We start from the raw sequence: 27,670 nt of genomic DNA on the forward strand, positions 1-27,670 counted from the left end.
TTTTTAGTATAACTCTTTATGTGCAAGTCTGCCTTGGAAGAGAGCATGAAATTGGCAACCTGATCAAACACAGATTCTGAATGAACAAAAAAGGCTGTGGTGAAGAGGGATGCATGGGTAGCAAAGAAGAAATTCCATCAGGAAACACAGAAGAATGATTAAGTAAAGAATATAAACACCCTGCTGAAGAGTACTCAGTTCCCTGAGTGGAAAGGCCTCATTCACCAATCTTTTGGTTTATAAAATCATGGGAAAGAACTACAAGGAGGAAGAATAGTGAGAATTCACCAGTTCCAATAATGGATCCCGGAAAGATCTTCAGTAGAGTTGAGAGAAATGTGGTCTGAAGTACAAAAGACAGTATTCTTTTATAGTTGTTCATTATATTTAATATTAATTCAGGAGTTGAGGTAACTGCTTTGTAACAAGACTTGTGGAAGGAAAAGCCGTAGACTTCAGCTGAAGAAAAGATTGGCTTTCTGAGTCTGATAAGGCTACATAGCCAAGGAGCTGTGCGATTGACACCTTTGCCATCAAAGGAGTCTAACTGAACTGTACAAATGAGATAGGCCACACGTTAGGATAGAATTTGATGACAGCTGCCAGTTAGAAAGACAGCTGGAGTGAACTTGGACAGCACTGCCTGAATGATTTCAGCCCTACTGAGAAGAATACTGAAACAGAAGAAAGAAACTATGAAGATGATGCACTTTTGTAAGATCTGTTATAGTCAAAACATATCCTTGCATAACTTTCTGATCCTTCGCAGTTATAGGAAGTTCTGGGCAAAATGAATTGACAAAACTTTAACTATAGAAAGCCCATTACAGTACAAATAACTTGTGATTCATCAAAAGGGCAGGGGGACAGGCCTGGAGGAAGTTGAAATCAAATGTCACCACCTAAAAATATATCTGAAATGATGAAGTTTCTTCCTCTGATGAATATATGGAGTAAATGCCACAAAAGGCCATGCTCTTTCTGAACTGCGTGATACTGACCTTGTGTGGGCTGGAGGTAAAACATAGGAATGGGTTCTGAAAAGATGCTCTAAATAATTTATTGACCACATCCTGAGAACTGGCATTTGTCAATGTTCCTGAATCCACAGCTATTTCAGCAAATGCCAGTAGCTCAAGACTTAGCAGAGTGGTACTCCAGTTACAGTGAGATGAATCCTGTCACCCATTGCTTCAGGCAGCTTTCGATCACCAAGAATAAGTATGCCCAAATAGCAAGAGCGGCTGGGCCATGGGAGAGATGCTCCCACATCTCAATAATCTCAGCAATGTGACAGGTAGATCATAAGCCCCTTGCAGTATTGATAAAATAGTAACAGTCAGACCAAGCGCCCCTTACTAATGTGTTTCAATCCTACCTCAAAGAAACAGAGAATGACTGACTGTTAAGGAGATGGGTGAGATTTTCAGCATGATAAAGGAGATGCAAATGAGCGTCCTGGTTTCATCACTGTACGAACCTGGCTGTGTATAAGTAACCACTGATGACCACAGATGAAAACTATCTGTGCTTTTTTCAGTTAGCCTCAATAGCCATTAGGGACCTGTGGTCATCGGGCACTTTTGCACAAGATGGGGGAGCTTTTTGTTTGTTTGCAGCAGCAGTTTCATAGCAGTTCCACCACCCTCAAAGGTCAGCAGTTTATGAGAAACAGCCCTGGCAGCTGCCCTAAAGTTGCCACTCGGCACGTAACACATCCACTGCTTAAGTAGCGAGGCTGCAGAAGGTAGTGGTAATGAGGTAAAGTGACTGCCATTCACAATGTAGCATACCATTTCCTACTTTGGTGTTGGCTGACTACTTTTTCTAGTTTTGTGGAAAATGCTGCTTCTCCATAACTCTGCAATTCAGCTTGTCACAGAAAAGCAATTCCTTTGGGTTCAGCACTCAAGATTATTACTTCAAGCTCTAACCACTTTGCCTGAGCACTGATTGACAAGAGCTCTGCTGCATCAAAAAGACTTGTGTTTTTTTTTTTTTCTTCTAAGCTACTGAATAGTGATGGTATTGCTTCTAGGAATAGTATAGTTGGTTAGACAGGAGAAATCCTGACAACGTTGGAGGTAAATTCTCATTTAAATTGATCCTGTATGAAACACATGAAGCTGTGTTTATGGCAGCCTTTTCCTGTCTGTACATGTCTGAAATGAACAAGATGCTTCATCTGATGGGTCCTGGTAAAAGCAAAGTGATGTGAAGAATTACTGTTGTCATTTATTCATTGTGGGTGCAGCCGTAGCAGGAGTTCTCAACAGCCATGCAGCAGTACAGGCAAACCACTCAGCCTTAAATACTTACAGTGCTCTCCCCTTTTTAATTGTTCTGTGCTTAACAGATCTTTCTTCTTCATCTTATGACAAAAGCATTAGTAGTAGCTGGATAGCTGATCCACAGAACAGTATGACTTGAAGAATTTTTAGTAACTGATCATTTCTGAAGGTACAATTGCTTTGTTGTGCTGGTTATTGGCAAGAGAGGAAAACGAATGTTGATAGTCAGTTGCTAGTTCATGTTTGCTGCTGGAACCTCTCAGATTTAAGAATGAGAAAAGAAACGTCCATTTTGTATGCTCACGCAGTGGCAACTTGTGTTTGGAACAGGTGTAGAAGTGCATAGCATGAAAACCATATCCTGAAGCCTTAATCAGATTTTCTTCTTATTTTACCTTTATTTTCACTCATGTTTTCTAAAATATTAGAAATACTTTTCAATATTTATCTTATTTCCCAGTATCAAGCCTAAGTTAAATGATACAGATTTTTTTTAAAAAAAATTAAGTAACCCCTGAAGAGCATATGTTAGAGAGATTCTCTTACCTGAAGACCTGATTTCTTTCGATTTCTGTGGGAGGAAAAAGAAATGTACTTATTTAGAGCTCCGTTGCCAGTTAAGCCAAGAATCCTGCCCTTCCATGAGCTAGGCCTAGTCCAGTATTTTTAATGCTGTCAATGGGAGTTTGATATTAACTTCAGTGAGCTTGGGATCAGTTTCTCCTTCATGTCTGGAAGCATAGAGCTGTCACTCTGGGTATTTCTTCCTGGAATGTGAAGATGAGCCTGTGATCCAGCAACATTTGAGGAGAGTCCCCGCCCTTGGTCCACATGTTTTGCAGCGATGAGTGGCTGGGAGCACTGAGAATGTAGCAGGAATGAGTGTCTTTAACTTCTGTGCCAACATACATAAGGTAGGTCCTTCTGTAAGTCTCTCTAGAGATATATAGATGTTATTAGAATTTTACTGTTTGGCCCAGATATTTTAGGTGTTTAGGTTTCTTCTTATGACATGTTCTTCTTTGCCTGTCAGCCCAGCTCTAAACAAGGCAGGCAAACGCAAACATGCAAATGGGCAGGTTTCTTTAGCGTTGGGAAACACATGCATACTCTCAGCATAGATTTCCCATGCCCCTCTCCCCTTACTAGAGTCTTGTTTCATTTTGGAAAACTGGGCACCTATGGCTAATTTTCAAAGCACTGCCCAAGGAGTACACCAACCCTCTCCCACAGGCATTCCTGAGAAGGATTTGGGTGGGTACTCCTTTTTATAATTTTGTCCTAATGCCCAGCTGATCTTAAGTGCAATAAGATTATAACATTATACTGAATTACCCTGAACTATTCTGGTTTTTAATGAAGATGCTATAATAGGTTGGAGTGTATCTTATAGATGGTGATTTTGGGTTAGCTACTGTGTTCGTTGTTATTGTGGCTTAGTTTGGTGTCTTGTGAAGTGACTTGAGAGTGAGAAGAATTTTTTTTATATAGTGTATAAGGCAGTGAGTCTCAGAAATGCTCTCATTACTTTTAGCTAGCTGGTGTACTCCTGCTGCTGCTGTGTGTTAGTTCTAGTAGAGTCACAGAAGGCTTCTGTGTATTTTATCTCATAGCAGTAATAGGAATTTTATTGTAATAAACTGAGTTTGCACTTGAAGAAATAAAAGTTTCTACAATATAGTCTAATGATTTTTGGTAGAAATGCAGTATAAACATTAAGATATCTCCTTTGAAGGAAGTGTATTTTTACTGTGCTTTTCTGTATAGAAGTAGACTTGTATTGTATTCTGAGAGTAATAAATGATATTCAGAAGTTTTCAGTGCTTTGATACACCACTTGGCAAGAAGATTGGGGTTTATTTCTGAAGCAACTAATGTACAAACCCAAATTAATGTTCTCTTTTTCCTTCTATTTTGTGGCCTGATTTGTTCTTTCTATGCAATCTTAGCAGTAATAAATTAACAATTACTTTGTAATTTTGAATACTACCTTACATACGAGGATCTCAGTGCACTTTATACGGTTATTAAGTAACCCTCCTTCATGCAAGAAGGAAGTATTGATCCTTTTTATTGTAAAAAGGTGAATAGTGACATGCACAGATCTTGCACAGTTTGCCACAATCAGGCAGGAAGCCTGTGGCAGGGATGTAGATGGAACGAAGGAATCTCTTAATCCGCTGTGCAAATGGTTATAGCATTCACAGAATTTGTCTGTGCATCCATAGACACTTTAATTTACAAAGTCTAACTGTGCCTGATTTCACTGTTGCTTTTTCTGGTTTGCAAGTTGACAGCCTAGTGTAAGGCAAAAGCTATGCCAATACATACTGGTAACTATAAAGGTGATAGCTATATCTTTCAGGAATCTGTTTGTTTACTCTTCAGCTAGGCAGACATTGCTCATTGCCATGCAGCCAAGTAGACATTTTGTAAGAATGTACCTGACTGTTGATGGTCGCTTTTCTTGCTGTTTTTTGGTTATTCAAATACTCGTACACTGCTCTATTGCAAAATTATTTTCCCTGGTGCTTAATGCTTAACCCAGTGCTTAGTACTGGCTTGATCAGTCCCTGAGACCAAGCTTTTGTTAGATTGTTTCATTTTCTTCAAAACTGCAGTGGGAATAATACTATTTCTGACTCCTACAGGTAATCTCGGGGGATTCCTGTAGTGCAGTAGTGTTTTACAGGGCTTCAGAGGCAAAAGGACTACTGCAAAAAGATGTTTCTCCCCTTTTTGAAGTCACCTCTGTCGCTTGAGTCTGAACCGGAGTCTCTGTGTTCATGTGGCTACCAGCAATGCAGGATCTGTCTGAAGCTTTGGAATATGTAGAACCATTATCTAAGATTTAAATATAATGTGTGCTATTGCTTGTACTTGGTACGCCTGCCTCTTTCCCCACCGCTCTTCTCTCCTCCCTGTCTAGATGGAGAATTGACAGCTGTGGCCTCAAGCAGGGTGTGTTTGGTAGCTGAAGGATTTGGATGCCAAGTTCTGGGATATCACACTCACAGCGGCATTTGGGTCTGCGATAGGCTCTGGCATTGCACTGCCTGCAGCTGCGAGGCTCTCTGGGGTGCTGTTGGGTCAAGCTGCCTTCTCCATGGCAGGGTGCCTTGCTGATCAGTTGCTACCTTCTGTACCAACTGCTTCCTGATATGGTGTAAGAAAGCCACATGCAGCACTTTTATGGCCACTGTGGGTAGGCTCTGACAACCATATATTGTTTAGCTTTAGATCTGTACTGTGCCTGTAAAATTATCTCACACAGTAAATGACATCACGTAAAAAACTTGCATTTCCAGTGCAATCTTACTTCCAGCAGGCTCTGGGCAAATTCTTCAGGAGATTCTCAATGCTCAGGTATTTATTAATTAGGACATACTTGTTTCTGGACATCTCTTGTATCTATACTACAAATTGTAGGGAAACTAACATTCCCAGCCGTTAGCAATGTATTTATTACACCTGCTCTTGGCTGCCCACCAATTCACTGATGAATCCCTCTGGCACCAGCTGCATGGCCATGTACAGGAAAATGTTAAATTTCCATGAAGAGAATGTGGCTTGCAGCGGCTCAGGAAGCCATCACCTCCTTCAGAGCATTGGAGTCTGGCAGCACCGGGGAGTGCCCTGCAGTCTGCGCACAGGAGCTCAGTACCAGGCACTGACAGCATCTCCGGGAATTCCAGTCTTTTGAGTTCATCTCAGGTGCTTTTGCTGTGGAAAGCCAACTATGACAATGCTGGTTTCTTCTGCTGCTCCTGTTGATTGTCCACCTTGTTTGATTCTACCTTTGAGGTGTGATACACAGATGTAAGGTTATGCAGGTGCGTGTCTGTGTGGGTATGCCAAGCTGGTGTAATAGACACACCTGGTGAGATGGGGTTAACCTGACAAAGTGAATTAGATTGGTAAACGCAGTGATTCTGTTCCACATAGCCAGCGAGGCAGCTGTAAAACAAAACCATAAAATGTTCCCTGGTGTTTATTTTCTGAAGACTGTCAGGGTCACAAGGAGAACGAACCATCTGAAAAGGTCTGTGATGCAGAAACAAAAGTTGACTGAAAAAGTGATTTTAATTATTCATCTTCCCAGCCCGGAACTCATGGGATAAAAAGAGTTAATATGTCAAAACATGTGATAGATGGACTCCAAGTAAGAACTTATGCACTGATACTGAAAATCCTGATCCCTTACTGGTGTCAGTGGAAACAGTGAGTGCTCAGCAACTCTGAAAATCAGTGAAATCAGGTTTCAGCCAATGCCTTTGTTCTGAGAGATCTGCTAGCGTGGCTGTTCCAGTACCTGCACTAGAAATCATTTTGCTGTGGGTGAAACGGAGCTGTCCCTGGGATGGAAACACAGCAAAAAAACCCCATGGGGAGGATGCATTTTTTGACCCTGATGATGAAGCAACGTCACACCTGTTACTAAGATACTTAAACATTCTCACATAGCAAGCTGCATAGCCCTTATGCATGGTAACAAATTACTTGCTTTATCTTCAGTTTTATCCCCTCCACTTCAGAGACCCAAAAGACCATTTCAATATGCCAGTTTAGCTACTCCTTTATGTCTGCTAACGTAGAAGCCTAATGTAGTCAGCTAACATTGATAAATGTAAGTCACTGATGTGCTGTGTGGCTTCCCCAGACTGTTTCACTCTTGTTCTGACTGTCTGGATACAAAAGAGACCATATTTAACTTTCTTTCTGGATCCTTCGGTGGATTCCAGTGTGGTCTAACTGATGAAATAAGTTTTTACTGTACAGCAACTGGTGAAAGGTGCCTGTCAAAATGCTAAACATAAAACTGCTTTAAAAAGATAATATTGGTTATAATTAATCGTATGGTTTTAACACGGTATATTTTGTCTTTTTCTTTTCCTTAAGATCAGATTGCAGTAGGAAAAATTGTAACCTTAGCAGAAAAAGTCATAGGACTCAAACTACCAAAAAAAATCCAGTGGGCATTTGTTATAATTGCTGCTGTGAAACCAATTGAGACAACTGGAAACAGAATACCTACCATAACACTTGGATTTCACAAAGCTTTCATGATTCAAAGCCCTGTTCTTTAATTAATTTTACTAGTAAATTAAATTACAACATCCATCCAGCCAAATATAATGCCCAAATTGTTGAAGAGAACAATGAGTGACATGCCTGAGGACAAAACCAGAATGTCTGTCGTACCTTGGGAGGAGATTTCAGGCATTCCTGGCTTTTAGAGATCGCTGGAATATGCCATTCTCACACTCTGCCGTCCCCTGCTCTGTCTGACAGGCAATTTAATGTCACATAATGTCCCTTTTGTCAGAATCACACACGATGCAGGCTCAACCTGCTGAAATGACGTTAGCAGTCATGAATCAAGCACTCTCATGCCAGAGAAAGGGTGGTGATCAGAGTCATCCTTCCCCACACTGACCCTGAGATCAGGCTGCAGTACGTAGGTGTAAGGCATGGCTTACAAAAACGTTGTGTATTTTGCCTGAAGGCTGTCAGAAATCCCCAGTATCATCCTAAAAGTTGTGTCAATCAGCTACTGCTCATGTGGCAATAGCTTTTCTGACAGAATGACAGAGAAATGAGCATGCTGACCCAGGAGCTGGCAGGTTCCCTGGGGCTATCGTGGAGGATCTGGAAGTGGTTTTGTGGGATCTGAGTGTTCCTCACTGCTCTGTGCTATTTGCATTAGAGATAGCCACTACACATTTGCTACGCTAATTCAGTGAACTCTTGCGTTTAATCATTAGCTTGTGTTGGCTGTAACTGGGATTGTGATGACTATAAAATATAATTTTACCCAGATTAGAATATGCCTAAGGTCAGAATCAAACTTTCAGAGGCTGACAGGAAGAGAAGTGGAAGTGCTGACAAGCTAGCGTAATGTGTAGTAAACAAGAATAAAAATCAATATATGATTTAAACTATGTGCTAATTAATACAATATAGATCCTGAGAGCCCTGGGAAGCTGAGAAAGGACTCTGTTTCCTTCTTAGTTTAGAAACAGCCAGAACATACTGTCCTTGAGCTAGATAACAGCAGCTCTTTGTCAAGGTAGGAGAGAAGACCCTCTCCATTTGAGTTGCTAGGTGGTCTGTACCAGCTTTGCCAGAGTAAGTGTTCCAAAGCTAGCTGAGATAGATAGTGAGAAGTCCAAAAGAAAGGAATTAAATATTTATTAAATGATAGTTCATCAGTCTCTTGAGTCAGTAGGTCAAATTAAGTCAGTTCTTTGCATTTGACGTACTGGGACAGATTTTTAAGATCATTTAGACTCGTTCTGTGGTGAGCCCTACAAAAGAGACTACTGTGCTATTTTAGTCTAATTTATCATATGAGTACTAGACTAAAGTAAATTGCTGTACTTAATATCTGTAGGTGAGCACAATAGTTTGCTTTGTAGAAAGACTGTACAACTTCTTAAATGCTAAATGACTTTAGGCGTGAAGGAATTATTGTGAGCGGTATGCTGAACCACTTGGTGAATAATTGTGTGTTTGAAAAGTTTAGGAGTGGCACATCCTGATGCATTTCATACTTTATTGAGAACTTTCTGCTTTGGTCTGAGGGGAGGTGATTAGTCCTGTCCACTTTTGAGTAACTTATTTACATCCTTACACTTAGATCATAACATATCATATTGTAGGTCTGGGGGTTAGTTCTGGTCTGAGCTATAGCTGGTTTTTGAGGGGGGAAAAAAAAAAGTAATCCCACTATTAAGATATTTTTCTTTCTGTTTTTAAACCATTCCCGTACTTCTAGGATGATACAATTAATGGCTTTATTAATCACTCTTTACCTGACTGCAATGAAGAGATCTCTTCTTCCAGAAAAGATCATTGTGTTATTGGTGTGTCAGTTCTGTCTTCACTTTTACTTTAGAGAATAAAGATAAATTCTGGGGTATGCATTTGACTGTGTTCTGACTAAAGGCAAAAGGAGGAAATGGTGCGGGGGGAGATTGAGGGAGATGTTCAGAAAAGACAATGTGTGTAAAAGAGACTAAAAGAATGTAAGAAAGACAAAAGTTGCTTCTGGGTTTTAATAGGAAAGAGAGAGCTTATTCATTTTGTTTCCATCGCTGAGTTTATCTGAGTCTGCCCTGGAAGAGGTCAGGGCCGTGCTGGAACAGCCACCCTCACGGTCTAGCAAACATTCTGTTGGTGGTGGCTCACAAAGAAGTGACACATTCCTTTTGAGTTGTTTAGGTTGTGTGCTCCCAGCTTGAACACTGAAGAAAATTGTGTGAGGAGGAACTGGTGACTGCAGAATTAGTAAAAGAGGTTCATGTGGAACTTACCACAGTTCCTGGGCAGGAACCTGTAATCCTAGATGGGATGGCATTATGCTGTGCTTTCACATTGGCTGCCCTTTTGTGTTCCGCAGGACTATTTGGAGAAGCAAATGCTGTTTGGCATGAGTCTGGCCCTGCATAATTTACATTACTGTTATTGTATTTTATAGCATGCAGAATAGAGACTTGGTTCTGAAGAGAGTACATGGAAATATGGCTGCCATTTGTCAGTCCGGATTTAATTAGTTGCATTAGCTGTAGCAGTGAAGATCTAGTGAGCAGAATGTGCCTGCACACAGGCAGAAACATCAAGAAACAGTTGCTTTTAACTGCGAGGGCCCAACCTATAATCAGGTGTCATGCTTTTTATTTTCTGACGGTGCAAGTCTGGACTCTTATCGATTCAGAGGGAACTCCTACAGCCGTAGGTTACCATCTGCTACTGCTGCTGTATCCAGTTGTTGTATTAGTGTTTATTCTAGCACAACAGTGCAGGGAAAAAAAAAAAAAAAAAAGGAAAGGAAAGGAAAAAGCAATAGAACCAGAATAACTCACAGTAGTTAGCTCAACAAAGCCTGCCATGGGGTCAGCCATTTAAACACTTGCTTAAATCTCAGCACACCCAAAATTCAGCAAATCACTTATGCTTGTGCTCTAGAGCTTTGCTGGTCAGGGACGAAGGACTGGGGAAAAGGATATTTTTTTTCATTGCTGGAAGAATTATGAACTTGATGCACCTGGAATTTCTCTAGTTTATACATCTCAGCAAAACAGGTGTCACAGAGCACCGCGTCACAACAGTAGGCTGGTACGGCACTTGTATGTGCATGAAAATGAATGAAATGTGTGAGAGATGCAGACTCGGAACACGTTGCCTTGGTCTCTGACAGCAAGTATTTTCCTGGAAGTACAGAAGGGCCAAATTCAGACCTGAGAGAGATGGTTGCAACTTCTTTGAAATCAGAATGACAAACACATACCCTATATCTGAACTTTACCTTAAGCTAATTTGTATTTCCAGTTGAAATATATTGGAGAAATCGGAGAGATCCCCTCCCCCCCCCCCCCCCCCTTTTTTTTTTACTTGAAATGTTTTGATGATAAAGTTAGTTTCTGGTGGTAAAACACATGAAAATATTAAAATGAATGCAACTAATCATGATGGAACAGGCATGGTATAAACCTGCCTATACTCTCTGAGAAATAAAGCCTAGCTAGCATGCCGCAGGTACTTCTCATGCAGGAGGGGCTGCTTTTCTAAGTAGACTATTTATTATGGGTGGCTGATATCTGCATTCTGGCTCAGTTCCCTGTAGTAAGGAACTGACCACATTACTATTTGCAAACACAGGGTTCACTCAAGTGGTACTAAAAAGAGAAGAGGTGGGGCAAGCAGAGCTTTAAAAAGAAAAGAGGAGTCCGTCCCAGTTTGTATGTAAAAAGCAGCTGCGTTTTGGAGAAGGACGGTACCTGGAGATCTCGCTCCCTGTACTCCACTGAGGGCTGCAGCGAACAATTTTCCAAATTTTCTGCTTTAAAGATTTAAACAGCAGCTTTTTCTTGTTGTGAGGAATTCACAGTGATCCTTGCGAGCAGCGCTTTTAAGCTGTGTTAAATTTGTGGCAAGAGTGTCAGGCATTTCATACTTGGCTTCCAAAAAAGAAACAAGAAACAAAAGAGAGAGAGAGAGAGAGAGAGGGGAAGGAGAGAAAAAAAAAAAATCCGATGTGTGTGGGGAAAAAATCTCCCAGGAGTTTCTTCAAGGTTGTAGTCAGACACAGTAAGGGCTGAAGTGACAAGAAAAGCAAGGCAAAGATAAAACTTGGTATAGTGATAAAATGTCTGAGTGTAAAGTGGGAGATTGCAGAAACCTTTTGGGATTACACATGCTCATCTTGTCCTGGATATGACTGAACACAAACTGGTTTTTCTCTAGTGACGTTTCAAAAAACCTTCAAGATTATGTTTCTCTTCCTTGTTGCTTTTTTGCCAGTGGCTTTTAAAATTGGTTTTGTCAGCCTCTCAGCTCTGCAGCACTGGAACTGTCCTAATGGATACAGATTAAAGACTGAAAACTCTGCTTGTATAGGTAAGTTGCTTGACCATTCACAGATTAAGAAAACTGCATTTCTATTCTCTTAATTAAGCTTCATAATTTTCAGAGGTTTTTTACAGATTACTTGTGTGTTGTACTGGCAGAATTGGTAAATCAGGTTCTCGATATCCTTTGCTTCTCATAATGAACAGAACTCATTTATTTAGTTTGTTTTTCAAAAACCAGCCACTTGTCTGTCAGTTTAGCTATCAGAAAGCAGGATAAACTTTTATATGATATTAAGAGATCCAAACTGTTCCCTAGTTACCAAAATTCCTTGTCATAGCTTTAGTGTTTTCGTATTTTCAATACATGTGCATGCACATATTTGTGCTTCTGTATATGTAACATTTGTGTATAACAGTATTTTTGTATTTCTGTATGCATATAGAAAGAGTATTCTAATGATCATTTGTTAGTATATACTTAGAGGTGGGCCAGATAACCTTAAAAACTACTCTTTCTGTGTTTATTGGTGCATGTAGATATGTGTGCTTAGTGTAATAATACATCTTATACAATACATGATACTGTAGTACTAAATTCTGTGTGAAATGTATGATGCTAATATTAGTATAATCATGTCCAGTGATTTGGAACATGTGAAATGCAGGTTCCTATTTTTTACAAAGTGTAAGACGAAGAATGCCAGAACCCTCCTCCCTACCCTGCTACCTTGAAGTCCAATGTTTTTTAGTAACCCAGAACCAATGAAGTCATGGAGTTTGCAGTAAGGAGATGAGGAAACACTCTGTAAGGATTTAAGCAAACAGACCTAATACTTGGAGTTAATGCTTTTGCCTTAGATTGCTTGGGCTTCAGAGGCTCTGACTCAGTTCTTGACATGATTCCAGTGATTTAATAACAGGTGTCTCCTCTGTGCATTCTGCCAAGAAATACCATTTTGTAGGCAGAAAATAGAAGTATACATCTTAAACGCTCTCATATTGAGAGAGGAGGAGCTAGGCATTTTTTGTGTACGAATGATAAACCTGACTGAAACTTCATCTGAGAGCTTACCACACCTAGGGTGCTTCCATACTGATGCTTGAATTCGAATGAGAAGCACACTTCTGAAATTAATCTCCATAGTGCTGCCTCTTACTCTGCGTGGTTTTGCATTGTGGAGTACTCTCAAAGTGCACAAGCTGGATTCTCTTTAGGCCAACCTAAACCAGAAGGTATTCCCATAGGAGAGCATCTATCCTCTGCTGTTGATGGCGATTTGGTCCATGGGACTAGACTAGACCTGGTTAGCCATAACCTCAACCTGAAATATGTGCAGTCTGTATGTCATATTATCATCAAATATTGAGCTTCACACAGCCTCTCCAATAGGTCCACACTGTTTGCTAACACGTAGCTTTCATAAGCTAATGAGGATGTACATTAGTTATCACTTCTATATTACTGGGTTGCCCAATTAAGAGCTCACAGATAAAAACAGAATCCTACTGACATGAAGGTTATCATTTAATGAGTCAAAAAGCGCTCTAAATATTGACGTTCAAAAGGCTGCAAAGATGTATTATTTTTTATTTTGCATATTGATGTACATCACTCTTCCATTAATGGAGACATAACCTGCCCTGGATTATGTCTTTTCTGCTGAAAATTAGATCCATTCAGCTACTGTATGAATGTGGGGACTCTAGGCAGGGCACCAAAATAGAGTGGCTGGTAGCTCAATAAACTCTACAAGAAGTAGTAGTAAAAGCCTTGCATAAGAGCTAACATTACTATGACATACTCTGAGCAATTCCATGTAACCCAGAACAAATGAAAAACGAGATGTGCTAGGGTATCTTTTTAATTAGAGACCACTGGATTACAGGGGATTAAGCAAAGGTGAAATTTTGAGATGAAATGTAAGACTGAAGGATGCTTTAGTGGAGTGGATTTCCCCTGTTCTTTCCTCCATGTGCTGGGTACACAAGTCGTGTTCTGTCCAGAAGACCGGATCTATGATATTCTAGTTCATTAATGATGTGAGATAGAGGGTGCAGTGGAAGCAAGTGGTAGGAAGCTGGAGGCAGGCTTTGAAGGTTATAGTGGGGATAAAAGCGGTGAGTGGGAGACATGGCTCATACCACTGAACTGTGAGCAATGACAGCAAGCTGAACGCAAGCTAAAGCTTGGCAACAATTCTTGGTCAGCTGTAACAAATATACAAATTTAAAAATGTTCTTTATCCTCTGTGACCATGGTGGCATCATGCCAGCCATAAGGACTACCCTGAACTGAGAAGGTGTCTGCTTTCTGTTAGTAAGCTGTTACAAGTGACACTTACTGGAAAGTGTGTAGGCTTTTCTAGATGTGTTTTCCATGCTGCCACTACAGATGAAGGTCTGAGTCGTGCTCTTCTTACATTGCTAAATAGCTTGCTTCTTAATGAGTTCCTTTTATTTCTAGGGATATTCAAAGATCAAAGACCTCTTCATCCTGTGAAGGATAATGAAATCTAACCCTAAATGTCTCACATAATTTTATACAGTTATTTTAAGAGAGATTATTTGAATCCTGACTTGGTATGCCAAGAGAGGAGAGGCCTTTTAGAGGGGCCACGTGTCCCACAACAGCAGGGTTTGTAAGCAAGTATGGGAGAACAGACAGTGAGGTCAGAACAAGACTAGCGTGGTGAATTAACGTACTAATTTATCGGCAAGTAGTGATAGAATTGGAAGCATTTCTGCAATTTTTTACATTGCCATCTTGATTTAATGATTTATTTTAAGCTGATGTCGGGCCTGGGGACTCAGTTACCTTTTGATAACTCATCTTTCTTAGACCTCAATGAAAACATAGAACCTTCTACCTTTAAGGAAAAATGATCTGGACTACTGAGGAGTTATTTCAGTACATGATTGGCCCTTGGAGAGCTTTGATTTCTAACCTATTCAACTGTGTAAGCATACATTGGACACCAGGGATGGGCCCTATGCCTGTTTGGAATCAGTGCCTGCACCCTCCCGAAGTCCTCTTAACAACACTGGTTTTTATTCTCTTGTGGTCTATAGATGCTTTCCCCGCTAGAGAACAAAAAGTTTCCCACATGGCACTGTTTTATCTGAAGAAGCCCATAGAGCAGCTCCTTGAATTATCAGGTTCTAGGACTAGATACTAGTGCCTGTTAGTCTTGGGCTACCCTAGGTAAATATATTATGTTCTGGATATTGCAAGACTGGAGGTGTACTTTGGCTTCAGGGATGACTTTGAATACTTTGTAAATTTTAAAAGTGAAGGAAGATGGCTATTAAAAAAAACCAACCACCAAACAAAAACTAAAACGGTACTGCAAAAAAGTTCTTGAAGAAGGCAAAACATAACCCTCATTTTTGGAGTTTTACCTAATTATAGGTTCTTAAATTCTGCACATCTCTACTAACTTCTGACATTAGCTGATCAGACCTTGTCAATTCTTCAGGGGTAACATTCTGCACGTTCCTACAGGGCTACAGCCTGCAATTGAAGGTGACAACTGCAGCTATCTAGGTCAGCTCTTTTGATCAGATACTCCTTTCTCAAGCTTTCCTCATTTCTTTTTTACTGTTCACCACTCTCCTGCCATGGAGCACAGGTGATGCAGAATAAGAAGTTATTTTTTTTGTATTACATCTTTAAATTCACTCAATCAGCTAAATTCTGGCTTCACTTTGGTCCATACAGGCTTCTGAAGACACTGTTAAAATGTCTTAATGTTCTATTCTGAAAAATATGACATGCCAAAACCTTACTAACTCACAGCTATCTTTCCTTTGCAAGCATTGCAAAGGAGTGTTAAGAGCCAATGAAATAGGCAACTGTGTTGTCTGCCCCTGTCATGACATGGGGATAAACCTGCGGAGACCTCCCTGTATCCCTTTGGGTTTCAGAAGAGCTGCAGTTGAGGCGTGCTTACTTCCTTATTTTCAGTACCCTGTCTTCAGCTAGATTACTTTGTATTATACTGCCCTGGGGAAAGATTCTTGAAAACATTGTTACCAATTAGTAGTCAAGAATTCTTGAACATAGGTCTGAATCCATGGGCCAATTAATGAGAAGATTTGCATTGAATTTTCTGGAAATTGGAACCAGACTGAATGTGGATAGGGCTATCTTTAGCTGTAAAAAACCTAGATCAAAATAGGAAGAAGGCAAATATGTTACAAGAAATAACAGAAATGGTGTCATGCATCATATGAAGCTTAAGCCTGAAGAGGACCAAGGGGCAGACTCCAGGACCAAGGACTAATACTGCATGACTCATCATTGGTTTGCTCAGTGGAAAATAGCAGATATTAATTTTGTGTTCTGTTTTAAACAAACTAACTACTTTCTAGTGTTCTAATTTGGAACTTGTTTTTTACAGGGAGCTGGATGACGTATTTGCTGATGCCTTTCAAAGAGGGCAGATGATAGCCTCATGAACCTAATCTTTGAAAGGCAAGCGAATAACAGTATGTTGAAGATGCATGATCGGGAAGTAGAGGTCCATTTTGTAGTTACTAATTTATATGTAGAGTTTATTTCGAAGACCAACCCAAAACATATTTTTTTCCCTTTCTAGTGCTCAAACACTTGAGATCTGAATCCAGAAAAGGCAGAAAATTAAGATAGGTAGTCCCTTGAGAACTTTTTTTTCCATTTCTCTTCAAGATGTCTACAAGTGGTTTCTGAATTTTATTTCAGTTCTACATTTGATTATGTGTTATACTTGACTAGATCACATGATTGCTCTTGGTGTCTTATCTGTGATATGATCACCTCTGTAGCTCTGGACTCGAAGAGTCCAGGGTTGGTAACCACCTTATTGTATTCACATTATATTTCTTACTATAGTATTTGTGCACTTCACAACGTCTGTCCTCTCAGAAATTGTGAGTGATGAGGTTGTACTTTAAAGATACTGAGCTGTGCCTCACCTGTTTTATTGTGACTTGCTGATAGATCGATACATCTTTCCATTTCTGGCTACCTTCTGTTCTTTGAGCTGTATGTTTTTAACAAAACAGATAAAAGGAATGGGCTACTTTCTTTGTAACCAGGATGAAATTTTATGTTCAACCTTGTTGAAAAGGTTATGGTGGTGACTAGACATAGTGGATTGAATTAATCGCCAGTCCAACACTACAGGAACCAAATCTGAGTTGAGGTTATTTGAATATGTGTATCTGCACATGTATATTTTATGAATGTATGTATTTGGGGCTATAATGAAATGCAAGTTCTAGCTCACTATGGTTTCTCTGTATCCCTGCCAGGCATACTAATGCTTCACCTTCTGCAATCAGAGCGTTTCTCAGGACTCTCAATAAAGTAGCATATTTGTATGCAAAGTCATTGAGAGCTGCCAACATCATGATGACATGATTCATCGTTTTTGCTGATTCTCAAGGCATTTTTTTGCATAAAGAAGCCTTTGAGAACTGAGCAGAACCTCATTCTTCCTTTCAGGGCTGGCTGTCAGGGCACTGCAGACAGCTTTTGTGTTCACTAAGCCGATTTCTTTCACAGGGTAAAGTTCCCACTGGGGGCTGTGGTTGCCAGGACACATAAAACAGCTACAGCAGGATGCAAATCTGTGCTTTGCTTTGGTCCTGAGTGCAGGTTAAGGCAATGCTAGTTACACCTGATGGTTTTATGATCAAGCTCTCTTAAACCTTAAGAAACAGCTTTGGTTGGTTGGTTGGTTTGGTTTGGTTGTTGGGGTTTTTTGTACTTTAAGCAAAGAAGAGCACATGTTAATCATAGGACCCTCTTCCATTGTTAGTGCCATAAAAACTGGAAGTTCAGAGCTCTGCAGCGTGTTTTACAATGGTGCTGTGTCTGTTGGCGCTTCCTGTTTACTGCTGGAAGGGGCACTCCGCAGTGGCCGAGCCACCCGTCACCACTGTGCCCCTTGTCTTTTACTGGGCAGTTATTCTTCCACTATAGCCTTTCTTCAGCTGGGGCGATGGCTTGCTTTTCAGTATGTGCGTGATTTGCTTTCTTTTGTGAACTTTGGTGGTGATGAAAATGGACAGGCTGGTAACCCTGAAATCCTTTCTTGCAGTACAATTGCTGGGGAGGCAGTGTAAATTCTTGTAGCCTGATCAATCAGCATGCTTTTTCTTGGAGAATCAGTTTTGTACACCCATATAAAGCTGGAAAATCCATTCTGTAAATAACAGGTCATTGTCCAGTTACCTTGGCACATAGTAATGTGTCTTCCTGGTCTGATCTTGACTTAAGAATATCCATTGATGTTTTTCACACCATCACAGTTTTTCTTGGTGGGTAGTTCCCTTAGTGAATCACGCTTCCTGTTAAAATGTGAATTTAATGCTTACTTTGATTTCCCTGGCTTCAGTTCTCAGCCATCAGTCCTTGTTAAATCTTTCCTGCAAAAGATTATGGTGCCCTTTAGAAAATCTGGTACTTTTTCTTTGTGAAGGTATTTCTATACCGTGATCAATCCTTTTCTCGATCTTCTTTCTGATAACCTAAGCAGAGCGAGCTCTTTGAGGGAGTCAAAGAAAGACACTTTCCCTTACCCTTGAATCAGGCTTTTTATCCTTGTTGCAAACTTTCTAATTTTTCAAGACGCTTTAACAACCTATATCTGAGAAATACTAGCAGCATGCCAATATAGTCTATAGTTCTCCTGTGTTTATATGTGTTCTGATTTGAATTTGCCCAGCAACATGCTAAGAGGTCAGCTTTCTGTCCAGTATGAACACAAATCCTTTTCAGAGTAAGCAATCTTCCAGATACAATCTGTAGGTCAGGCCTATCTCACTTATTCTTATTTAATGTGCTCTTTATTGTGAGGGAATAATAGCTCTTTCATCAGTGTTTCACACTGGTCAAGCAACCTCTGTCTTTAGCGATCTTACGTCTATATAGTTGCCTTCATCACCCATGAAACTTCTGATTTCCTCAGAGAAATCACAACATCAGGTTCATTTAACAAACCACTGTTGTCATAAAAGTGTATTGACTAACGGACCACATCATAGCCTTTGTCAAGGGAGTCTTGCTTTGGTGCTGGTGACTAGATCAGGTTAATGGCCTGGCTTAGCCAGCCAGTTACTCCACATGAAAACCAGTGCATGGGGGAGAGACACAGTGTCCAACCCGGAAGACTCTTTCATATCTCTGCTAACACTGACAGCAGCCTGTGACAATGAGTTGAGGTCCCCAAAGTCCTCTGGTACAGGCTATCAAAGAGCCCTTTCGTTTTCATGACATCCAGGCAATGTTAGCCAGGAGTAGCTCATTTTAAACGGGCAACCTGGGGCTCGCAGTTTCTGTAGCCCACTAACAAACTTCTAAGCCAGTCAAACCTTTCTAGAGGGGATTTGGAGGAGTTACCCCTTTAATGCTGTGGAGAATGGCATGTACGTCCCTAGTATGTGTGGGAAAATATGCTCCTGAAAGCTGATTGCTTGGAGAAGATTGTGGGTTAGAATTAAGGCCTTATGGAATGAAGTTGCTGAAAATGCTTCTGCTTTACCTTCATAATCTGTTTAACAGAAATCAGTTGCATGTGCTCTGACTAAATTTCCTACGTTACCAAATTAGTTCATCTGCTACGCGGAACGTAATGTTGTGGGAAAACTGAAAACAATATGGAAACATTCCCTAGTTTGTACAGACGTGTTATGTGGCTGTAAAGCATTGGCATTCTTCTGAACAATTTTGATACCTGACACAGAAGAAATGCCTAAACACTTCTGCTGTGCATAGTTTTTTGAAACAGTTAATGGAGATGGGTTCCCAGATCCATGGGTTGTCAGAGATCTGGTTGCTTAGCTCTCCCTAGGTTACTGAGAGAGAAAATTCCTTTCAAAGTGCTGGTGTGAGCTGGTTAAATTGCAGTCCCTCGTAGTTATCATGAGGTGCTATTTCTGACCTTCTTTGAACTAGGGGAATCCTCACCTAACACTCACAGACCTCCTGAAACACTGGTAATTTGCACTCAATTCAAATTATCATCTAAGGTAAGTTAGACACAAATGTGTCTCTCTAAAATATTTGTTTTGATTTCTTTTTTCCTGCATATGCAAAGTCAGACGATAAAACCCAGAACAAAAGTTAATGACATCAAATAGATCTTGGGTAAGGAAAAAGCTGCTCCTTAGAGCAACTCTCACAGTGGTTATACAGGAATTATACCAGGTTATGGTACTGCCAGATGTCAGTCACCTTGGGACGTTACTATCAGATGCATTTATTTTCAGTAAGAACTGAAGTTTATCTAAATTTCTGGCACAATCATCCTGATACTGTCAAAGGAGTTAATTCTTTCTCTCTTAATATAAATATGCCCTCAGTGGTGAGCTTTTTTTTTAAAAATAAAGTCCTTAATTTAGGACTTAATTAATAGTTACTGCCTCAAGCCCTGATAAAACACCATATATACATCAAATATCTTTTAATTTCTAAAGGCTCTAGCCTGATCTAACAGTTAAAAGCCCACTTTCTAATCAGTTTGCTTGTTGTCTTGGCTTGGATTTGTAGCTGTCAGAATATACTGGGGGTTTTAGTGTATGTGTTTTTGAGATTTGACTGAAACCAAAATCAGCTCAATGTGGCAGTCTGTTTGCTGCTTTGGTGTTTTACAAAGTTTGTTAATTTGGTGGCAAAATTATTACTGTGGAAAGAGAAATAAAGATAGAATGAAGCAGCTGCAGGCAGCTTTTGCATAGCAAATGATAACGCAAATCACAGGAATGGAGCATGAAACAGGTCTGTTCCCTGCATTTGGGCAATCAGAGACCTGAGTGCCCAGACACCAGGCAGAACGGTGATTTCCCTGGACAGTCTTCTATAAAAGAAAAAATAAAAATACTGTGCATGTGACAACAGACAAAACAGTAATTCTGAAACCAATGCATGGCCATCCTCCTCTCCTTTTTAAAATTATGGGATATTACATTTTGTGACCAATTTATTATTAGATAACTATGTCTGGGTATTCTTTCACTTTGCTACTTTTGCTAGCTGAATTTTCCTGATCTGTACAAAACCATGTTTCAGATATTGATGAATGCCTTGAAGGCGGTTTGGGAACCTGTGGCCAAACCTGTATCAATGTTCCAGGGTCGTACATCTGCTCCTGTTTGCCCGGCTACACTTTGGATATTGACAAATGGTCTTGCTATGTGAACGGTAAGGTCATTTTCTTTTCTGAAGACTAAAAAAGAGCTTGAGAGATTTAGTTAGCATTATGTTTCAAAGTGAACCATGGCCAGCTGGTCCCTACTAGGCAGTGACTGGTGTGCTCTTGTTTGCTGCTGGAAAAACTGCTGCGTCTACTGGTGAGTAAGAGGCAAAGCTGAAAGTGGGTGCCACAGAAGAGTGGTGGTGAAGAATGGGAAGTATGGTGGTGGGAAGATGAATGAACAAATGAAAGCAAACAAATTAAACAATTACTTCCTGTTTAGCAGACATATTCTGTTTGTGTGCTCGGAACTGTAAACTCTCTTATCTTGTCCTTACTGCTTCCCAGAAAATACACAAGATTTTGCTCCCTTTGCCTCTTTCAATCTGTTAGGGTTGATATCTTTCCAGTGTGCTTAATTTCTAGGGATAGTGCTGTGAAATCGTGAGCAGGAAGCCCGTATTTTGGTTTGGTCTGTTGTCAGTTTCTTAATAAGCCTGAGTTCTACCGTGAGGTCTTTCTCTCCCTTGTTCTGCCCTGAGTGTATAAACTGGGTTTTGAATGGGTAAGGTGCATTTAAATTTTAAGCGGGTTTAGCCCTTCTAAGAGGAAAATATCCACAGGTATGGCCTTTGAATAACCTTCGTTTTGTCCTCAATAGATGCAACCAAGGAAAAAAAGGTCTAGTTGGATTTTATTGATCAGTTTAACCCTATATTGCATTTAGAGTATGAGGTAAGAGTGCTTTGAAATTCACCTCTCACCTCTCCACCTTGGTTTCCTGAATGTCTGGTTTTGTTTACTGTCTAGGATATGCTACAGCTCCTTTCTGATCCAGGAGCTCAGGGTTTCTCTTTCTGACTACTCCTTACCTGGGACTCTTGCTAATGCAGAGTTGTGATGTGACAGGGCATATTTCTGACCCAAGAAGTATAGATGTATTTGAGTCCCTGTGCATGTAGCCTTTGGGATCATGAACATAACCAAAAGCATTCTGTGTAGCTCCCTAGGATCATCATTATTTGGCAGCAACACGTGACTCACAAAGATCCAATCTGGATATTTGGCAGTCCTGCCTAAACATCTCTAGCCCCTTAAATAGAATTCTATTTTTTTTTAAAATCAAATGTTTTGTAAACTCTTCACTTCTGAGGTAAAGAGAAGTGAAAACAAATGTTACCTCACAGTGATATTTGTCCACAGATATCTTTCGAAGAACAATCCTACCTTAATTTTGGAGGACTTCAACTTTTTAAATTGTTATTACTAACATTTATAGCACTGGTAGAAAGTGACTGACGGTTCAGCAGCTACTGTGATGGATAAGGAGCCCTTATGCTAGGTATAAACCTTTCTGTAGGGGGTACACCAAGTGAAATACCCTCATGTTTTAAAGACAGAAAGCTCTTTGATGCAGGTGTTGTTTACCTGTTCATTAAGCCCCTGATAAAATTAAGCCCCAAATCTGACTGCTGCCTGTGCAGTTAGATTTGTTCCATCTACAGCCCTCATTCACAGGCACCTGATGGGAAATTCAGAGAGTGGAAGGGACAAAAGCATAGTATATAAATGCTCTTGGTCAACTAATTGGCAAAAACGCAGGCAGTACAGCTATCAAATTCCTGAGATAAGTCAGCCTTGCTACGCTTCACCATTCATTTGCCATTTACGTAAAGCAAGTCTTCATAGTCTCACAGGGGGCTGCTCAGTGCAAATAGCTGCAGGAAAAGAGTCACTAAAATCCTAGAAGCAGCTTTTGTAACTGGGTAGTAGCTTGAAAACTTGAGTTGTAAAACAGATCATTAGTATAGCAATAGTGCTGATCATCTTCCGTGTGAACAGAAGAAGAAAATTACATCTTGGGTGCTTGTCACAACTTTCTTCACTTGGAGAAATCAAAATTGGTCTCATTCCTCTGCTGTCAAAGGGGTTGAATCAAACAACCTTGAAAACATGATGAAGGTGGAGCATCTGGCTAAAATTTGTAAAGTGATGTCTGTTGAGTTTAAAGCTTCAGGTTTCATGCTAGTAGTAAAGATATTAAGTTAAAAGGTTGAAAAGCTGGTCAATAAAACCAGTTTAATTTTCAAAATTAAAATATACATGTGCAAGAAAACTGATGATAGTGCATCTTTGATGACATCCAACCCTGATAAATGGCGAGTTGCTTCTGCATTGCAGGAAGATCAATTCAGCAACTGATTAGACAGGCTTGAAAGCTGTCACTCTGTTGGATTTGTATCAATAATTGCATTTCAAAGTCACTTGGTTAAAGCATTACTTGTGTGCCGCGATCTTTTGTTTCAGACATTATAAATCCCCACCATCACCACCACAACATGCTTTCTTCTTTGAATCTTGTTTCAGTGGTAAATTTAAGAGTAGTAAATTAAATAATAAAGTAAGTTCAGTGGTAAATTAAAGAGTAGTAAAATAAATAATAAAGTAAGTTCAGTGGTAAATTAAAGTTGTATACCCCTCTTTTTTTTTTTTTAATTAGGGAAAACAAATCTGTGGTTTGTTTTTTGTTTAGTTGTTGTTGTGGGTTTTTTTAAATTAAGGCTAAAATATGACTGGTTACATAAAAACTCCTTTCTTCTGCTACACACTTGACAGACATCCAATAATATTCAAATTGCCTAAATGAAAACCCTTGTGGTTTGAAAATGCAGCTGAGGTTCCTTAGGCAATCTTAACCCTGCCCTGTGGTGATACCCTAAAAGTAGCAGAGAGGACTTGATAAAACTGGGCTAGTGTAATCTGCAGCCCCAACCACTATGTCCTACTAATTGTAGTCCCATACTTATAATCTACTTTCAAGGCTGTATTAAGCTATTTGGACCATCCTGGTGGCTCATAACTTTCAACATTAAATGGATTTCTAGAGTTTGGGGCATAATTGGAATGCATTTCATTTTAACATATTTTATTTAAGGTACTGTTAACGCTCTTACCTCTCAGTATGAATATAGATTTTGTCTGCTGTTGAGCCGTAGGAGTTTAAGCACAGGTCTTTTGGTTTCCTTCATCCCTCCGCATCACAAGAAATCTCTAAAGTCTTTAGCTTTTCCCTTTTCCCTGTCTTGGGTTCTTCATTTTCCCTGTTTGTGTAGTTAAAATGAGACTTCATACCACCTCTCTGTGATAAATTCTTGTTATAGCGCAATAGTTGGAAGTAGTCTTTAACTTGGAGATGCATCCATGGTACGCTTCTTCCAACCTCTGTTGGCATGCATGCAATAGTTCTTCTGACCTCCAACTAGGCTGTAGGATTTGGAATTACTGGCAAGAACCACTGCAGCCTCAGTTTCTTGACTCAGATTTTTTACCTAACTTTCAACATTAAACATGAAAGGACCATTACAGTTATATCTTACTGTTTCTCTGTGATATGCCTAGAAAGTTATCATTTAGATATGAGAGAGACAGTTGGATCCTGAACTTTCTCTTTGGCTAGTATAATACCAATGAGACCTTAATGCAGCAAAAAAGTGATGCTTATCTATTAACTGGTCTCTTTTTGCTTTCTTCACACCAGACCCTGCACCATTCCTACTTTTTAGCCATGGTAATGCCATCTTTAGAATTGACACTGAAGGGACCAATCATGAAAGACTGGTGGCCGATACTGGTCAGTCCACGTTTATGGATTTTCATTATACAGAAGAGAAAGTGTATTGGGTGGACTCTGAAAGGAGACTGCTTCAAAGAATTCACCTGAATGGCACGAAACAAGAGGTAAAGTAATCAGTTCTCTGGAATTCTCCAAGTTAATGGTCATAAACTCTTTATGGAAACCACCTGCTCTTTAGGTACGGTTCTGCCATTCCTGTTCATTAATTAGCACTTTAGACCTTTTGCTGTCATAATAATTATGGTCCTGAGTCTAGGCTGCCTTCTGGCATTCATAGTACATTTAGTATTTTCTGTGGATCAAGTGAAGGGGGTTAAAAATGAAGGAGAGAGAATTCGGACAAATTAAAGCTTTGAAGGCAATGTTTCTATCAGTTTTAAATTAATCCCTGATGTTATGGAAGTTTGCCTTCCAGATCACTGCAGTTCAAACTGGCACAGATGGTATGAAAAGGATGTGCTTGAATTCCTACTCATTTTTTCTCAAACCTTTTATTGGTTTCTATGGTTGCATAAATGCTTCTTTTAGCACTTCATCCTTTGTTCAGAAAAAGCTGTGCAGTTCATTGCATCTGGCTGATTAAGAAGGGCAGACAGGCTGTTGTGGCTGAACTTCAATGCTGTGAGAGCCTGCTTTTGTTTGAGAGAGATTGCCAGGGTTTGTGTACCCATGTGGAGTCTTCACTGATGCATTTTACACTGATTTTTAAGGATCAGAGGCTACCAACAGCATGTTAGGAAGTTTTCCATCTCTATCAGTAGAGGTCCGGTTGCTTCATAGCGTGCCAAATGCAAGAAGTTGTAGCTAAAAGATCAGTCCAGTGTGTTCCTTGTGGAGAACACTTTCCCCTTTCACAGAGGGTCACTCAGTTCGGAAGAGGTATGTGTAAGTACAAAGACCTCATGAAAGTGATTAGGAAAGAGAAATATCTACAGGTCTGAGAGAAAATGAAGCAGGTGAAGGGATGAAATGGGAAGCTTCGGTCTGGCACTTTATTCCCTATATTGAAAGTCGCGTTTAGGGTAATCATTAGGATGCTTCTTTTTATCAACTTTTTTTTGTTTACAGAGACTATGTTACATAGACAAAGGCATTTCAGGATTTGCTATTGACTGGATAAATCAGGACATTCTCTGGGCTAACAGACAGAAAGCAACCATAGAAGCAACAGACATGCGTGGGAAAAAACGCCGAGTTCTTCTAAGAGGTGTTGGTCATCCCACAAGGATTACCATTGATGCTGAGCAAAGGTAATTTTAACTAGGTTAGTAATTTCATTGAAATGGACTCAACATATACAAACTACTATGACTGCAGTTTATAGGCTGCTGGGCTAGTCTGTGCACAGTGTCTATAGTCCAATACCTCCCTGAACTGTGAGAAAAAAGGATAAAAGATGAATAAGCATCTAAGAGATCAAAAGAGAAGGATATGAAGAAAGCCTGCTGAAGTCTAATGCAGAACCTGTACCTCTCGGTCATCAGGGAAAATTTTGCTAGGAAAGAGAGCTGAGGGAAAAGAGGCATTACTGGTGCTTTCTCAAAGACAGGAAAGTTTCAGAGCCACAGAAAGCAGGACTGGAGCATCAAGGGGAATGATGCCTGCAAATGCTGGGAATTCCTCGCGCTCCAAACCTGGCACACTTAGAATACAAATCAGTATGTTTTCTGAAGAAAAGGTCTAAACTTACAGTTTTGCTCCTGTTTTCCTTGTCTCTCTGACAGTTGCTCTGAATATTGGTTCTGAATCTACTGTTGCTACTTGTGTCACTAGTAATTTGGCCTTCACAAAGATGCTTCTTCCCACTTCAAGCCATGTACACCAAGAACCTTGTTCACATAAGAGATCTGGCCTTGAGAGTTATCAACATGAATTGTCACAGTGGTCTCTCCGTGCTAATTTCTCTTTCCACATAAAACTCTTCCATTAAACCTGCAAAACCCAAAAGCTTAAGGAGCCTTTGAGATGCTTCTGTTTTGTCCAGCAAAAACATGTTTTTGTTGCTACTTTTGACTGGCAGTAAAGTTGTTCTACAGTGTGTGGAACTATTTTAATAGTAAGGCTTACATGTCCTTTCCTAGTACACTTATACATAAACCAATCTTCTGATGCTAGTAGCATTACTAGTATTCTTTGGAGTCTTGTCATTTGGGTAGGATTTAAAGCCTGAACATTGGCCTAAATAGTTTTTTTTCTGATTTGCTTTTGAATGTACTATTTGCCAATATAAGAAATATTCACATATCCTCATGCCCACTGTCAAATCCTACTGAAACACGTTACAAATGATATTACAGGGAAATATTTGCTGAGCTTAGACAAAAGTGCGGGAAGACTCACATGTGTGTATGTATGTAGTTGTGTCTCACCATGCATAAAAGCTGTACATGTATGCTTACAGGGAGGCCAATAAGCAGTAATAAGCCAAATAAAGTATTCTCCAAGAAGTTTAACATCGTTTTTATGCCCTGTGGCAATTTGCTTGTATGAAAACTCTGAAGGCTCTATTTTTAATGGGAAGTGAATTAAACCCCCCATTATGTTTATGTGCATAGGCATAAACATGAACTAAATCTGATATTAACAATATTTTCCTTCAAATGTGTGCAACTCTTAAGTAATGAAGGACAATGTGACACCCTAATAAAAAATATTTTCTCAAAAGATGTGTCTGGATATTAGCAGTGATAGGATTATTTTAGTACTAATAATATAACTACTGCTGTAAGATTGATTTAATTTTGTTTCTAGAAATGCCAAAAAATAAGGATTAAAACTGAAGAAAAACAGAGGGCAAACACAGAGAAGGCTGGCAATTACTGCAGATGGTTTCTAATTTTCATTGTTCTTCTGCCTTCCTGTTTGTTCACATAATATCCTGTCCCTACACTGATTTGCAAAAGTTGCGCGTAGAGGCTATACACACCTTTGTTTCCTTATTTGTAAAAAGTGAACCCTAGCATTTGTTCTAAATTCCAGAGTAGTGACATTTCTTAAATAACAGGTGCTATAAAAATATAGACAGATAATAATGAAGTGTTTTAAAATGGCAGAATAAAATTGGGCTGTCCTTCTGGAAAGATGTTTTCACTTATATGTTAATAACCTGTGATAACTGTTGACCATGTAACAGTCAGGAAAAGCTGTGAGGCAGGGACTGATTCTTCCTACTGGTTTACTACAGCCCCTTGCCAGTGAGATCTAATCTGTTATGGG

The 27,670-nt window shown here is 39.8% G+C and overlaps 1 protein-coding gene across 1 annotated transcript in view; it reads left to right on the forward strand.

The window, feature by feature from the left end:
* The first annotated feature begins 11,049 nt into the window (after positions 1 to 11,049).
* The window catches only part of EGF (epidermal growth factor), a 60,826-nt gene continuing 44,205 nt past the window's right edge, over positions 11,050 to 27,670 (forward strand). The window contains exons 1-4 of the mRNA XM_037381133.1: positions 11,050 to 11,690; positions 20,697 to 20,828; positions 24,359 to 24,558; positions 25,523 to 25,704. Of these exons, the coding sequence (XP_037237030.1) occupies positions 11,564 to 11,690; positions 20,697 to 20,828; positions 24,359 to 24,558; positions 25,523 to 25,704 (641 nt within the window). The 5' untranslated portion in view covers positions 11,050 to 11,563. The remainder of the gene's footprint in view (positions 11,691 to 20,696; positions 20,829 to 24,358; positions 24,559 to 25,522; positions 25,705 to 27,670) is intronic.

This window comes from Falco rusticolus, chromosome 1 (genome assembly GCF_015220075.1).
Source record: "Falco rusticolus isolate bFalRus1 chromosome 1, bFalRus1.pri, whole genome shotgun sequence".
NCBI classification, from domain to species: Eukaryota; Metazoa; Chordata; class Aves; order Falconiformes; family Falconidae; genus Falco; species Falco rusticolus.